This window comes from Thermobia domestica, chromosome 2, assembly GCF_964235325.1.
Source record: "Thermobia domestica chromosome 2, izTheDome1.hap1.1, whole genome shotgun sequence".
Lineage (NCBI taxonomy): Eukaryota > Metazoa > Arthropoda > Insecta > Zygentoma > Lepismatidae > Thermobia > Thermobia domestica.
In genome coordinates, this window is record NC_137455.1 from 284,549,097 (window position 1) to 284,566,776 (window position 17,680).

Sequence of the window (17,680 nt, forward strand, 5' to 3'; positions counted from 1 at the left end):
TAAAGCTACTCTATAAGTGTTACTAAAAAATATGTTTTGTTATGAGGAAAATAGTTTAGTTTGTGTGTGTACCATATTTTTGCAATTTTAAAATAGGTTTCTTGAATTTAAATTATGCACACAATTATAGGATTGCTGTTTAAGTTGAAAATCATTACAGTGTATATTATTACCATTAAGTATTTGTACAAAATCCGCCAATAATATGAAAACAGACATTAAACGTAATATAGAGTGTCCAAAAAAGAATGTATCCTTTTCAAAAAATTATTATCCGGCCCCATAATGTGATATTAGAGTACTTTATATACCAAAAGCAACGTAATATATAAAAGTGTTTTATCTATCTTATAAAGATTCAATATAGCGTCCTTCGTAACACGGCAGATATATAGCTGATAGTCAATTTTCTCAACTCGAATCAACACGTCTCTTGTAACAGCAGCAAAGTTTTCTGTGATCTACTCTGGAGCTCCATCAGATGTAGAGAGAATGGTGGAACAAAGGCACGGTCTTTGACAAAACCTGATAAAAAGAGGTAGCATGCTATCATGTGTGCAGACCTTGGGGTTCATTTGAACAATGCTTCATCAGGACCAGTGCGACCTATCCAACGCTGTAGAAGACGTTCATTCCGATACCCTCTCATATCATTATGAGAGTGGGATGGAGCTTCATCCTGTCGAAAAATGAAATATCGGGAGTCCTCTTCAAGTTGTGGTATCAGCCACGTCTGGAGAATGTTAAGACACGAGTGTGCCGTTACAATTCTCTTTCAAAAGAAAAATATCCCATAAATCTCGGTTTTGCACATGGCAGCAAAGACGTTCAACTTTAGAGAATTCTTACATGCTTAATGACTCCCTGAGGGTGTTCTGATCCCCAGATCCAAACATTATGTCTGTATTTAGCTGTTGATATGGAGGGACACCATCAACAATGAAGACTACCCTGGCCCTAACATCGTCATTTTTCAGGAATTTCAACATGTCTACACTGAAGACAGTACAAAGGTTTTGCTCATCTTCAGTGAGTGTGCTTACACAACAACATGTAAACCTTAAATTTGAAGCGCTTACGGAAAACATCCCAAACAATTGAGGGGACAATGCTAACTCACGATCCTCTTTCCGAACTGACTTCGTGGGTTGCATTGGAATGACTGCCGAACTCTTTCCGCTGTCTCCTCTGAATGCGGACTGCCGCTGCTTTTGCCTTTGCATAGGCAACCTGTCTCCATCAGTTGTGTATGCCAACGCTTAATGGAGTTCATATAAGATGGTTCGATCCCAAACTGTCGCCGTTGAACTGTAATAGCGGACGTTGTCCTTGCTTATTCCACAGTACAATATATCTTCTGTTGTTGTCGGAGGGCCATATTGAAAAAATGGTGGTCTTGGGAACAGCGGGAATTTCAATCAAAACTTGAAGTATCTAATAGAAGTTCTTTTCACTGACACCTCTCTCCACATACTGGGTACCTAGAAAAAATGAAAAAGTACAATCTTTTTCGGACCTCCTTTCGCAGTGCAAAATTGAAGTTACTTGGGTCCAGCGAGTACAATGCTTTCTCGCCAAATATGTTACTCTTACAAGTTAGTTCCATTGTGTTCTCTTCCCTTACAAAGAATGAATTTTCATCTCTACTGTACGTTTCTTATTTATTTACAATTTACAAGAAACATTGTATTATGGGATAAGGTATATTTTTTCTTAGATATAGTGGATGGTGGTTTTGAAATGAAAATCACTCCACTAGTGCCAAAAACTCTTGACACATGTGGCACCACCGCAATGATTTTTGTGTGCTTGATATTTATTTTTTGGGCAGTTCAACTTACAAAAATGTAGGTTGTCTTCCAGAAAGTAAATTAAAAAAAATCCTAGACTATTATGAGTTACCTTTAGATCTGGCTTACTTTCCGTGCATTTTTTCCACAATCAGAAGTGGGAATTGAATGACAATATTATAGTATCTATGTGATAATTTCGTTACTACCTAGCTAACTCTATGGCCTAAAGAACTCGGGAGGTTCAATGCCGCTTTCACAAAAGCTCTCCACTGATTTCTATCCATAGCCAACTGGATCCAGTTTCTACTTTGTACTCCTATTTCTGCGAGATCCATTTTAAAATTGTCCTCTAAGTAATGTTGATCTTTGTACCTAGTTCTTCCTAATGGACGTTTACCGATTGGTCTTCCAGTTAAAACTTCGAAAGCGTTTCTCCTTTCTTCTATTCTGAGTACTTGACCTGCCCACCTGAGCCTTCTAGATTTGGTGACTCTAACAATATTTGGTGAACTTTAGTCTCTGGAGAGCAGTCTACATTTTTGTGGCCAGAAGTGAACCAATATTGGACACAGCTTCTTGTTTGTGTACTCCCTGCCTACAGCCAGCAGCTTAACATGGAACACCAGAAAAATAAAGAAACAGAAGAAAAAGTTTGAATTTATATAACAAAATTTGTGATGTTTATATTGATGATAATTTTGTTATTAAAAAATAAGATGATAAGTTCGAGAGTTATTCTAGTAGTTAACCAATAGTAATTTTGCACAATACATCATTGAATAGTGAGTGAATAAAGAACTATTCGGATGATAGCAGGAACTTTTAATGGATGGTAGCAGTTTGTTGGTAGTAGTTTAAGTGCTCTTAAATTAATGTTTATGGAAGTAACTTGTTACCATGGGAGCAGTTAGTATTCTGGGGTCATAATTTATAATTTTTAGAGTGTAGAAACTAAAAGAGGAATGGGAAAAATATGCTTGGAGTTGTGAATAATATTGAATAGTACAATTAATGCATGGAAAAGATATCAGTGAAGGATTATATGAGAGCTTCTGAACTTGCGAGAGAAGTGACCCGTCAGTTCATGCAAGGAATTTACGATTCCAGCGAAGACCATATTAAAAGTACCGAGTAACTACTGAGTATACATGAAATTAAGTCATTCCCTTTGCCAACTAGCCTGGAATTTTCCCTTTCCCGGTCAAACTTTCTATTTAAAAAGTACAAGAAAGAAAAAGGTGTAAGTTAACACAAAGGTTCCTTTGCTTTTGTACAAAACCCTAAGGTCAGCTTTGATCTTCCTTCCCCATAAAGCTGATTAGAAGTTGACATTCAAGCACTTAACGGACAATTGAATTGGAGTGGTAATTACATGGTGCGTTAATGCAATGGTTATGTCCTTGCTTAAATGTCAATGAGACATTAAACAGAATGGGGAATGTGTGTATATTTTTTCTTTCTTTCTTTCTACCAATTTGGTTTACTCAATATTTCTCAACGTTCTGCTTGACCAAAACCAAATAAACATCTATCCATAGAAACAAGTTAACAGTCGCAATACAGATCATGTTATCAAATTAAACCTTTAGCTGAATGTCCCTTGTTTATGACCTGTACGCTGAAGATATATGTTACGTATTAAAGAGTAATAGTGGAACAATTGGAGGTGTAGGTAATGGAAGGAAACGGGAAAACCATGGTGGTTCATGGTGGCTCAGTGGTAGAGCGCTTATTTCTGGTGCATGGGGTCCCTGGTTCGATCTCCGGCCAAGTAAGTTTGTGGAGGACAACATCGTGTCTGTGAATTTTCTTCGACATTCTCATTCCACCTATATGTCCATCATCATTCACTGCCTTAATCATCAGTATTTTTTATGCTAAAAAGCACAATCGTTGGACGTTAAACTGGAAAACTACTTTTCAAGATTTTTATCCAGCACAAATTCAGTAATAATAATATCAGAGACATTCATTGAATCACCGTATCCCAATTATACGTTCTATATGATAATGTGTAACGTATGATAATGTTGGATTCGATAGGATTTATGCTTAATGTCCCTTTCATCAGTGAGGTTATATAAGACGTTGACCTAGAGAGATGGGATCCGAACCACATAAACTCCAATCAAGAATCATATGATAAGCTATAAGGTGTTTATGATCCTCGTAAATCTTTTAGTTCCTATCATTGAAATATTGCCGATCAGTGTCACTTTTCTTCTAACAGGAAATGTATTCCGAATATCTTCCTGCGGTAATATTTGAGGTAAATATGGCCAGTTCAGTACACGTGGAAATCAACTTCACCTTTGGTAATTTTAAATATAGGCCTATTTTATCTCTAAGATCTTTAAATGAAGCTTCTTTCAGAGTTTCATATATTCATGTCCAGATGTTGTAAATAACTCTTCTAACGTTAAAAACAATGTTAACTTTCCCATGAATTTAAGCGTTCTGTACATACTTAGTCTTTTTTTCACACAAGTTTGTAGTGACCACGAGAACTCGTGAAGCCTAGACCTTCACACCAACCACAGAAGTGTTTTATCCTACGCGCGATACATCGGAAAAATTCGGCGCGATTCATGGAACTGGTTTTGGAACTCACACTTGAAAAAACGTGAAGCAGAAAAATGCACCAACGATGTTGTCAAACTTAGAAGACATGGCGAACAAGCGAAAAAAGAAAATCAAAAACTCTTGAATAACTATAACACGAACAGTAACTATTATTTTAATTAAACGGTAACAATAATAAGAGGAAATATATGAAACAATAACAACAAAGCGAAACTTAGCGGCGATCAGGCAACACAGTACCCTCAGGAAATGTTCTGCATAAAAGACAAGACTGGCAAAATTTCATGCGTGGGAGTTGGCAAACTGGATACACCTTCGCGTTCTATTGGGTGCTGAAATTTGTATATCTAGGTCAAGCCTCACGACTCAGTACGATCACTATTATAATTGGACTTGATTTCCTTGTGCTCTGAACGCCCGATATATGCATACGTCATGTAGATAACAGACACACACACACGGCTTGGGGATACATAATGGTATGTAACATTTTAAAAACTTTCGAGTAGAACTTTGGAAACGAAAGTTCAACATTCCTTTACAATACAATAACACATACCAAACAAGTTTCTCCTGCCATCTGCAGGTACATTTCCGAAATGAAACTACCAACATGTTTTTCAATGGCTCAATCCCAACCCACTCCACGTAATAACTAAATTTCAACGGAAGTAGTGGTTTTTCATGATATTATTCAATTTGTCCATGCTCATTGTGAAAACGCACTTGGAACATAGGCGTCCATGTTTACATATTGAATTATACTATTGATTATATTTTTGCTTTTGAAACACAGAATTGGATATATTTTTAATAATATTAATATTTCTCTAGACAGAATAAAAGATGTCGCAGCTATGTCCAAGTTAAATTTTAATATGTTAATAAAACCGATTTCATTCAACAGTAAATAAACAAAAATGTAGTCAATAGTACAATTTAATTGTGAATACAGGGATGAATCTTTGATGATCCATAGATAGGCCCAAATACTATTACATAATCAGCATGCACGAAGTGAATGATACTGTTAACCCAGACTGCAGTATAGCAGCCAATAATATACCTTCTGCAAGAGCTAAAGAAAAACGAAGTCACGAGACCTACTCTGCTTCCCCAAAATGAACACCCATGATTGTGAGTATATATAAAAACCCTTTTATGTTTCTCGTGAAACCACTTCAGAGCACATTGTCTTGATTTTATTGGCATGAGTCAACTATATTCTTTGTAAGCAACTGTATCATCTCTCTAGCTCGGATTTACGAGTTCGAAGACTGGTCATATGATGGAAGCTTTTCTAGTTTCTTCTGATATGTCTAAGTATTCTCGTTTCGTTTCATGATTTGAACTTCCTTACTTTGATCTAAAAGATGTAATATGCAAAGTTAATTTAATAATTTTGTCATCCATATAATTTGTCAGCATTTTTCCTTTCTACACATAAAGGTCAGAGCTTAATTTTACGTAAGTTTCTCGTCCTCAGATACTTTGTAAGAAATCTACAAACTTATCCATCTTTCCAATGAAGAAAATATTCATATTTCCACTGTATTTCATTTTATGTACCTAGGTATGTTATCAGAGTATCGATTAATCAGAACAAAAATATAACGCATGGGAACAATGCGTGTTTTGTTTGAACACGGTTTTCATTGACAAATTGATAATAGCTTTGCCACTTCAATAACGTTTAAAATAATAAAATGTTTATTAATGCTTTTTATCCTATATTTCTGTGATGAACAAATTCAATGAAAACCAATTTTAAATAGACCTCGAACAGCCCGAAGTGCATGGTAGTTTAGTGGTAGAGCGCTTATTTGTGATACGAGGGATTGCTTGTACGATTCCAAACTACGTGAGTTGTTGGTGGCAAATATCGTGTCCGTGAGTTTAATCGAGGTTTTCCCATTTCTTTTCACATTCTCATTTTATCAGTTTTTTCCACAATCATTCCATTTCATCATTAGCTTGATTTAGGCTACAGACTTGATTTATACTATGGGATATAAAACCGAAGGATTTCATATTTCGTCAGATAATTCAGTTTTGCTTGGGCGGAACCAATTATATTTCTGAAACCCACTATTGAAATTATATGACTCTTAAATAATAGAATCAATGTGAACATAATTTATGTACAAATAATGTAATACGAATAAGGACAAAGTATAAAGATTAAAATTGTCCATAATTACAGAAATTCGAATACCTTGAAAGTATTTGATGACATTAAAAAATTATTTTTGTTCAAGTGAATGTTGGAAACTTAGTTTCGTCTCATGATTGGATGATCTTTCTCTTTTCTAAGCTCTTAGTTCCAGTAATTGGGTCACGTTGGCCTAACTATCAAATAGTAAAATCTGTAATGTTTATTTTTTCATTTTAAAATAGTTCAGCATTAGTTTTTAATAATACATTATCGCAGGATCGTAACAATTTGAATGTTACTGACAATTCATTTTTGTAGTCCAAATTATTAGCAGATTTTATATACTTTATCCTTCGGTAAACTTTTTATTTGATACAATAGTTTTCTCTGTAATGAGGACAAATAATTGCAATACTTTCTCTCTCCATCCCTGAGTTTCATTCTAGGTACATTTTACCATATGACCATTTTTCTAATGAATTTTCTAATGAATTTCTTTCTCACTTACCAATTTACTTGTAATTTTTGGTTTTCTTCATTTATTTTTCAATGTCTTTCGTTTCTCTTTATGAAGGGAATTCTGCTACAATTTCCCGTTCTTCATTACCTACACTTACAATGTCTTTAATTTCTGTTCTCTGCTGTTGAGTAATGTAGTTTTTCTGCCTATATTACCTTACACATAATATGTGACGATTATTTTTTAACTCATTGTTTATTAACAAATAGTAAAATAAACTTTTGTTCAACATAAGTTTCCTGACTCAATGCAGTCATTATGACATCACAAAACATATCACATTGCAAAAACGAAACGCAAAGCGATATATATATATATATATATATATATATATATATATATATATATATATATATATATATATATATATATATATATATATATATATATGTACAATTATAATACATATGCAGTGCATACAATAGCATCTTGAACCATGAGTAAAAACAATCCTCGTTATGTTGCTTTAATGTGTGCGACTATTTCATTGGATTGAAACCAATTGATCGGGACATCTATTTCATAGTCTTTACTTCCCATTTTATGCCTTGGAAATAAGATATTATTCCCATTGTATGTTTAGATGCCATTGCTTTGAGACTTGCTTAACAATTCTGAGTGTAATTTTTACCTATTGTTCTATTATTTTAGTAAAATTCTATCAAAATAATTATCCTCTTTATATTAAATACATTTTATTGTAAGCATCTTTAGGGGTCTAGTATGACCAGCAGAATATACGGCATATGCATACCCTATCTCTTCTTTGCCAATAACTTACAAACAAATTAATGAATAGAAGTAGGATTTTCACTTCTATAGACAATTGCGTTGTGTCTCTACACCAAAGAAAATTAAATGAACATCTGCTAACTCCTTCTGAAGTTTTCACAAAACAACATATAGTAGTGCATACACTTTTTGCCATGGTATATTTTTCTTAATATTTGAAAGAGACAAAGATGATTTGTAAATTTTAAACCATGATTAAAATTAATGGAAATACACAAATTTCGAAAAATAGTATAGATCTTTCTAAAAGATTTCCTTGCTGAATTAAAAAAAAATGCAACTTCACAAGAGTATTTAAATTGTAATATTGTGTACTTAGGAGTTAAACACTAAAGATTTTTCTTTATTCAATATTTTAAGCGTGCATGGTTTTCATATCTTTATACGTTTGAATATCAAATGTACAAAATTATATTACTAGAATAAATTATTATTATTATATGAGATTGTTGGGGATGTTCTACAGGAGAATCGGAAACAAAATTAACTTTTCATGTTATGACAAACTTTGATGAGTTTCAAAGCTGTAAGGAAATTCTCATTGATCTGATATCAATTAGAACAGAATTAAGTTCTGTATTAAATGTGTTATTTGCATCATGTTGTTTTTTTTTTTTTCACCCTATTGATTAATATGGGAATAGATATGTTTGATTTGACCTGGGAGGGTATTTTTAATGGATTGATTTATTTTTTCCTTCTTGTACCCTATTTAAATGTTCCATGATTTACATAAAAATACTTTTTATTACAAAAGTAAATCTGTACAATAAAAGACAAATTCTGACCAAAGCATATATTAAGAATAAATAATAACGCTACAGTTTTGGCAACTTATCTTTTCCTTCATTCAGACACATTATTGGCAAATCTGATCTGATGAAGGCAAAGATAAGATGCCGAAACTGTAACGCTATTATGTATTCTTAATATATGCTTTAGTCAGAATTTGTCTTTTATTGCATACAAGAAGTTCGAAAGCTAAAGTGAGTGATATTCAAGTAAATCTAATATTATTGAAGTTGAATTCCATTTATAAATATGACAATTAGATATAATGTAATTTAGTTTTCAGTAAGTAATATATATTTAAATAGATTTAAAGCAAAAACTGGTAAAATCAAAACAGTAGAAACTAATTGGAATCAGCTAGATTTAAGAACCTACAAACGATAACAAAAGATATATTCCCATAAAAATCAATTGGGTGAGGGAATAAAATGGTTTAGGTATTTTACAATCTTAGTAAATGACTAATTTAGTGTCAGTCAAATCTTTTATCATTTTAGTATTTTATTTGTGCGTGTGTCCCTGCTTGAAAGCTTTCAATATCCTCAAGAGAGACAATCTCGAATTCTTTTAATATCTTAAACACCATTACTATGATGTATATTAATTATAAATAAAGGGATTGAATGTTTGAGCAACTTAATTTAACAATATTAGTTTTACCAGCAGCTGAGGGACATACGTTTGAAAGAACAATTCCTTCTCGATTTTGAACAACGAACTTTTAAATGAACTATAACTTTATTTTTCAAAGTTCTTGAGTCGTGGCACAGTACTCTTAAGAAAATAATACTGTACTTTTCTTCCTTTTGCGCAAGTGTTTACGAAATCCCATACAATAGAGCTGATCGAACAGCAATAATTAAAATAAATGTACAGTATTTTAAAATTTTGAATCAAATTGTTTTGATTTCTCAAATGCATCATATGATTGTAATTAATTTTCTCCCTCTGCTAGATTTGCAGAAATAACTGCACCTGTGTTATGTGCAAAAAATACGCTGATGTACTGGGTGCAAGAAATACGCAAGAACTCTTAAGTCGATAAATTTCAATATTTCTGTTTCTCTGTTTCTTAATTACTGTTTCAGTCAGTTAAGCCGTATATTTTAGATGCTTTGTAGCAAAATACTGTGCTCAGAGTTTCAGTTTACTTCGAGAAATATCGTCTTTTCACTACGAATAAATATGTAAGCATGCAAAAGAATTAAGGAACCATTGAATACAGAGCTGAAAAGAATGTTACATTAATCAATATAAAATATCGGTATAATAGGTTATCAAACTTTTTTTTAGCTCTTTAGTATTCTATCTGTGTTGTTTACAGCTAGATGCTAAAAATTTATAGTTAATGATGTAACGTTAATATTAAACAAGATATGAGAGAAATTCATTTAATAAAATGTACATGTTCAACATATGTCCAGATTTACCGACAGAAAGAATACGAAATTAAAAACAATCTATAAACCCTGCGGATGATTGGACGAAAATTAGATTTAAATGCAGGACAATACTAAAATAATGATTTCTTATTTTGCGCACTTTCAAATAGCAATAAAGTTTAAAAATCTTGATATGAAATACTGATTTCTAAATTCGAAAAATCTACTTCATTTACATATAAAGTAGTGTTTGCTCATATTAATTAGTTCCTCAATTCTAAAAGTTCTTAAACATAAGTGTTAGTAACACACTGTGAATTACAGAACTAAGTTTAAGTTATTAGTACCCTAAGGTTGTCCGTTAACGATTACCATTATTGATGATTCATATTAGATGCCTGCGAAGAGTTTTAAAAAATATCCAAAATTAGTGATATTTGGGTATTTCCCAGCAAACATTGACATATGTCAGAGTATTAAGATATATTGCTTTGATATTCGTTTCTGAGAAAAAAAAAGTATATGAGGATTATGAATATTATGAACGTGATCTTGAACTAGATTTTCAATTACTACGTTTTAAACTATATTATCGTTTAAAAACTGATTCATTAAAGTTACACCGTACGTTTGAGGCTTAATATATTGTTTACATTTACAAATTCCTTCTGTAAAGATTTTCTACGTTTAATATATGTATATCAATCACTTTACACTTACTTGTTATAAAGCACAATATCAGGCCTCCATATGTGATCCGATGGCACGTGTAGCATTTGAACTCCCCCATATTCCCTTGGTTCCCACTGTAGCTTGTAGTCGTACCATGACTAAAATACAAATAGAAAAGTATATATAAACATGACTGTAATTTTCTGTAACTACATAGAAATAATTATAAAAGGAAATTATGAAATAGTAATTACATTTAATATTTGATAGATTGAGAGCCAGAACAGACCACCACTACTACTAACAGAAATAAAGACAATAAATATCTTTCCTCTGTGTTCTGACATACACCATATGTGAATATCGTATATCCTCTAACATCTCATATGTAAATATCTAAAAATTTAAATATCTAACCATTGATCTTCCCTTAAGATGCAATGACAGAAGCTTCACCTGTTTGTCGTCAGGTAAAAGAATGAAGAAGCTTTAGTTTTAATAAATAAATTATAGTGAATTGCGTCAGAGATTTGAAATAATTTCTCGTCAAAGAATCACGTATCTGTTCACAATCGTTAGAACATACACTCAATAGGAGTAGTTCGTACAACTTCTCACTGCGAAGCATTACTCATGACTGATTTTATTTATCCAGCTTCCAGGTACAATTTACGAAGCTAATTTATACTTGAATAATAAAACTAACAACAGTATCAAGTGTGGAAATGGAAGTGGAAGTACGTCGGCCACGGCTCAAATTTAAAGGTGCAATTCCCGGCATTGGAAACTAAGGAAAAGTCTTGGATAAAATCCTAAGTTAGATTGGCCATCCACCGGGATCGAACCTCCCGATTGAGAAGAAATAACGCTGATCATTGGTTACATTGCTTGGCTTGTGCACGCTTGGCTATTAAATTTTGCAAAACACAATAACGAAGTTACCATCTATGTTGCGTAAAAAGCCGCTGTTCTCAATGTTATTTGACGAGTGCACATAGAATTGTCTAGTGAAGATGTACATGATGAACTAAATTGTGAAGGACTTAAATGAAAATGTGACAAAATAAATGTCCATGTTGTATGATATAAGTCAACAGACTACCAATCCACAATAGATCAACTGTTAGAAAATGAAACGTGTATATATGCAAATACAAACACAGAGCGGTGTCATCGGCAACACCACTACCTACGCGTAACAACTATTACACTAATGACTGCAACAATCCTATAAAAACCTGATATCGTTTTAAAGCACAAAAAACTGACTTAATCTACAAGCCTTAACCATGATGTAGCATTTCCGATTCAGTAATTCAGCTGTAACAACAAATGTAATACCAAGTCTCAATTACTACGGGAAAAGTTAGAATTTTTAGTTCCAATAATAGCAATGAACTCTAATGTAGTGCTCGGGCGCCGGTGCTTGGGGTCCCTGGTTCGATCCCAGCTCGCGCTGTGTGGACTTTGTGGTGGACAAACACCATGCTCGTGGATTTTGTCGGGGTTCTCCCGTTTCCTTCCACTTCCTTCATTCCACCATTTCATTAACCTCTCATCAGTGTCTCCTTTAGCCTAACCGACATAATCATGGGACGTAAAACTTAAAGATTTCATTTCATTTTCTAATGCTGTGCTGAATAATTCACATCGATATCTAGTGAAACAGAAGATGCCCAACGTATTCTTACGTTAATTTTACATAATATGTCCATCTCATGCAGAGCATGTTCTTCCTGGCTCAAATACACCATGTGGAAAAAATCATAGTCTAGATTCATTTAATTTAAATGCTACACTTTCTGGATGACATATTCAATATATATTTCAAAGCTTCTGAAATTGATTGCTAAATGAGAATGAAGGTTGCAGGGACTTTAGGTTAGTTAATTTTGTATATTTGAACTAGATCACAGTTAAAATATTAAATTATTTCCCTATAACTAACATTATAAGTATATATCCGTATTTTTACACTAAACGAAACATAATGTCTAAAATACTATAAATTTACCTCCATAGGCTTAAATTAGATGAGACGGATCGTAGGGTTACAATGTAAAGTTAGGTAAAATTATTTACACAAAGAACATTCTTCAATATCACATCCATTCTCAAATCCAAACCTGTCTATCAGAACGTCACTAAACGTATTTTATATTTGATCCATAGCGTAAAGTTTTTCAGTACACTTAGGACATCTAGAGTCATTTTATATTCGTGGAATTCATTAAAATATATAGACAGAGAAACAAGTATAAAACATTTTTGAGTAACCAAACCACATGGAGAGATACCATAGAATGCCAAGCTCACCAAGATCAAAAGAAAATAAATATTTAAAATAATTATATCTATCTCATTAATACAGTGGAATTAAAATTTCTTTATTAGACTCCAATGGAGAGGACTATGATCCGATTTTGTTGTAACCGAATATTTAAATAAAATCAAAACCCAGAAAAACGCGAAAAAAAGAAAAAAATCCAAAAAACCTTCTTATGGAACTGTAGTGGATACTGTTGTAAACTAAGCAAAATTTAATTAGCGTTTGCTCTTCGACCAAATACGCCAAGTTACACTTATCAATATAAGTAAACTAACTCTATGACCTATGGAATTCGAAGATTGAATTCTTCATTCACAAAAGATTTACTTCTCTCCTTACCAAATTGGATCCATTTCTACTTCGTATTTCTATTGTTGAAAGACCCATCTTACTATTCTTCTCTTCCCATCGGTGTTTAGGTCTTACTAAAGGTCCTCATCGGTTAGATCTCCAGTTGGAATTTTGGAAACGTTCCTACTTTCTTCCATTTCGGTCATATGATTTGCCCGCCTGAGCTTCTACGACTTAATGACACTAACAATTTTAGATAAACTGTAGACATTACTAGAAATGTGAATAACGATAAATTGTATTTTTAACATCTTTACTTGTATTTATGGGCAATATGTGTTATTAAAATATGCACAAGCTAGCTAAAAGAAGAAGAAAATATAAAAAGAACTAGAATTATTTTTTTTTCTGAAATTATGATTGATGCTCTGTTAATATAGTATTCTGACGATATGTGTTATTGGTCGTCATGGCAACGAGAAATATAAGATAATAAAGGATTCATCTTGTATAATCTACATGCATGTTATTTATAGGTTGTAAATGTTTCCTTCATTACGTATTATAATAAAAAGTAATATCGAGAAGGAGTATTTACGTGGATTTTAGTAAAATAGTAGACTAGACGATAGACATATTCGAACTGTGGACTATAGTGTAACGCTATATAAAAATAGACAAAAATAAGTAAGCTCGTTACATGTGAGGGAAATTCGTCAGACGCCTTGCGACACAGGTTTATCCTCCTGACACCACATGTAGAGGCGCCTCAAAAAATCATGACATTTGCCGGTTCGTTCGTGCGGATATCTTGAGCTTTACTGAGTTGAAACTTCTTGTACGGTAATTTTTACACTTCAAAAGTGCTTTTGCCAGACAAATAATAGCAGAAACGCCTTACTCTGTGTAATTGGACAGCAATTAAGAGTCTTCGTGCTTCATGTTGCGATTTTCTCTGGGTGTCAGGAGGTTATACGAGCTGTTCTACCGGATTGTGAGATGTTAACGTGGTGTAGAAAGTGTTGTCATCTTAATGGATACATGGTTGAAAAGTAGGTCTTGATTTCTAAAATGTGTGAATGACATTTGGAATGTGAATGTCTCTCGACATTATTAAGAGCATGGTCCATGGCTTGAGATGGGTATTCGTATTATTTACAATAATACTCGTTGTTAAAAAATAATCCCCCTGTGTCTTTTATTGCTCAGGACCCTTAAAATGGTTCAGGGCCATCCTGCTATGGTCCCTTACCTCCCAAATGGATTATGCAATTGTGAAATATGTTTTCCAATGGTATCAGGGCCCTCTGTGGATCCCCAAATGTTAAAAAGTGGCCCATGTAGCCCTGGGTTCCCGAATGTAAAAATGACCCCCTGTAGGAAAAGATGAAGATAATGGTCCCTGCCCTCCCCAAATAGTTCCCAATGTTTCAGGAGCTTCCCAGGACCCTTTATGACCACACAGAAGGAAAGAATAGCCCCAGAAGGAACGAATAGGTCCCAGCCTCCTACATAAACGAAGCAAACGTGAAATATGACCGCGAGTGCTTTTAAGACCTTGCGCCTGTTCTTTTTAATGGACTGCTTACTTTTGGAAGGGAGAAAATATATAGGACAATATTAACAATGGGAATGTAACCCGGGACTCCCAGGGCAAAGGAGCGCACGCTAACCGATAACCCACAGAGGAGATTGGATATTCCTTCATTTGAACAAAGTGTGAGAGTACTAAAATGAGAATCCAACCTTCAATGAGTGGGATTAGAAATTATGTTTCGTACGAATAAAAACTCCCAGGTTAAAGGCATGTACAGTAAGCGTTTAACATGGAGGAGTTTGCAAGATAGAAAAGAAATAGGGAAGAAACATATTGTGGGTTCTCTGTCTGAAAGACGTCGCGAACTTGTGAGGTGGAAAATATTTACTCATTCATTTATTTATTCGAACTCTTTGTGTGATCATAATAAATTTCATTACTTTGTATGCATAAGCATATTTTCAACACACAAGTATGAACCTCCTCGCTGCTTGGTTGCTTACTTCTAACAGGAAAACTGACTGCTGTGAGTGAAAGTGTCTCTATCTCTGACGTCAAGACTTTACGTCAGTCATCCCCTACGTCACCTTGGCATCTGGCTGGTCTTCACTACCCGTTATAGGAAACGTGTATGAAAATTCCCTCTGTTGGCGTTGGCGCTGGCCTCCTGTCTTTCATTAATCTTCTCTCTCTCTCCTTGTGCAACTATGCAACTATGAATCGACTGAGTAATTGATCTCGTTAAGGAGGAGAAAGCTACTATGATGGGTGCTAGGAGTGAAGGGGATGCAGCGAGTGACTCTCTGACTGACCATTGTGACTGACCAACTTTTCTCTTGATTGAAAACTTGTTTCTGACAGTACTTGTAAACGCATTAACAGAAGTGTTAGTATCAGCATTTCTAATCAGTACAATTTAATGGCCATGCATTAGGATGAAATTTTATTGCACAAGCTGAACATGAAGTCTAGCTGCGAATCGCAATTACAATCAATGAAAACATGTCTGGAATAACCCATAATCTATGTAGGTCGCATTTTAAAAATTTAAGTGAATAACTAAAATGCTTTTATCAAGATGTAAATGCAATCTCTTATTTGCACTAAAAATTTGTAATATGTGAAAAGTTTCATTTTGTAATGTTTGAAACCATCTAAAATTTTTGCAGAAAAAGTTATAATTGATGCTGGATGCATGACTTCCCAATGTCCTAAATAGAAAGTTACATAAACCCTGATTTCCTTCTCTTTTTCCTTATATTGTGATCCTAACTTGTGCTATACAGTGTGTTAACAATTTTTTCCCTATTACGTGATTAAACTGTTTTTTCTTCGTCTTAGAAGATACATGTAAGTTGTTCTATTTTTCTACCTATTGTATGAAAAGAGGTTAAGAGGTAGTTTACAATATTTGAAAAAAAGTGAAATGTGAATGTGGGAATAAACGGGAGACTCAGAGAAAACCATGGGACTAAGTTATTGTGTGGAAAAATCCTAGTTTGTTGAGAAGCAAATTAGCATACTCTTATGTAGTAATAAGTTTTAATCTTTAAAAAATGGTGAAATGGGAATTTGGGAGCAAATGGTAGAACCCCGGGAAAAACACGGGTACAAGCGCATTGTATGCTATAAACCTACCTTGTTGAAAAGTAACTTACTGCATTTGTACGCCGAAATAAGCTATAATTTTTGAAAAATAGTAAAATGATAATGTAGGAGTAAATGGGAGAACCACGGGAATAACCATCGACATTATGTAATTATTTAGTCCTAACCTCGATTGTTGAGAAGCAGCTTACGATATATATATATATATATACAGTAATAATGTATAATCTTTGAAAAATAGTAAAATGGTACTGTAGGAGTAAACGGATATAATGTAATTATTTAGTTCAAACCTAGATTGTTGGCAAACAGCTTACCGCATATGTACGCAGTATTAAGTTATAATCTTTGAAAAATGATGGAATGTGAATGTTGCGAGGAAACGGGAGAACTCTGGGAAAACCAACGACTACAAAGGCATTGTGTACTATAAAACTAGCTCGTCGAGAACTGTCCTAGCATACATTTATGCTGTAATAAGGTAGTATCTTTGAAAAATTAATGAAATATTGAACTGAAGAAAACGGGAGGAAATTGGAGAAATCCGGGAAAAAACCACAGGGACAAACGCAATGTATGGTGCAAACCTCCCTTGTGTAGAAGTAACGTACCGAATTTATCTTATTTTGTTGTTTTATATGAAAATGCCTTAAGAGGAACTAGTTACGATGTAATAAATAATAAGGTAATATCTTTGAAACTTGATAGACTGAAAAAACGGGAGGAACCCTGAGAAAACTCACGATCATAGAGAATTTCTTGTTGTGTTTTTAAAATTTATGTTTGTCTGAACTAGTATTTTTGTATTATAAGTTAGATGGTATATTCAGGAACTGAGAGTTGAAATATTGTTATATGTAGTTTATTGTTCAACATCATAGATGTACGAGACGTTAACCCAACTTTTTACGGCACAATTTTTAATTTCTTAAGAGCTAACTAAAGAGTTAAAAAGGAAGCTATTTGTAGAAGGAAGCAAGAAAGCTATATTTTTCTATATTTTCACAACACTTTGTTCGTAACGATTATACCGATAATCCAAATAGCATAATCCAACTTGTTCGGGAACCGAACCCGGTTTTACATCAGAGGCGTGATCCACGGAATGCACTGCACACGAGTTTTTAACATTAAACACGCGATGGATAGACGCTTTTGCCCGGGCTCGAACACAGTTTCCTCACAATAGAGGCTCAAACGATACGCTCTATTGCCGGGCTTTTACC

The 17,680-nt window shown here is 33.7% G+C and overlaps 1 protein-coding gene across 2 annotated transcripts in view; it reads right to left on the reverse strand.

The window, feature by feature from the left end:
• nAChRalpha4 (nicotinic acetylcholine receptor alpha4) overlaps positions 1-17,680 on the reverse strand; it is a 903,209-nt gene that overhangs the window by 471,171 nt on the left and 414,358 nt on the right. For both annotated transcript variants that reach the window (XM_081748799.1, XM_081748797.1), the window contains exon 3: positions 10,738-10,847. In XM_081748799.1, coding sequence (XP_081604925.1) covers positions 10,738-10,847 — 110 coding nt within the window. The remainder of the gene's footprint in view (positions 1-10,737; positions 10,848-17,680) is intronic.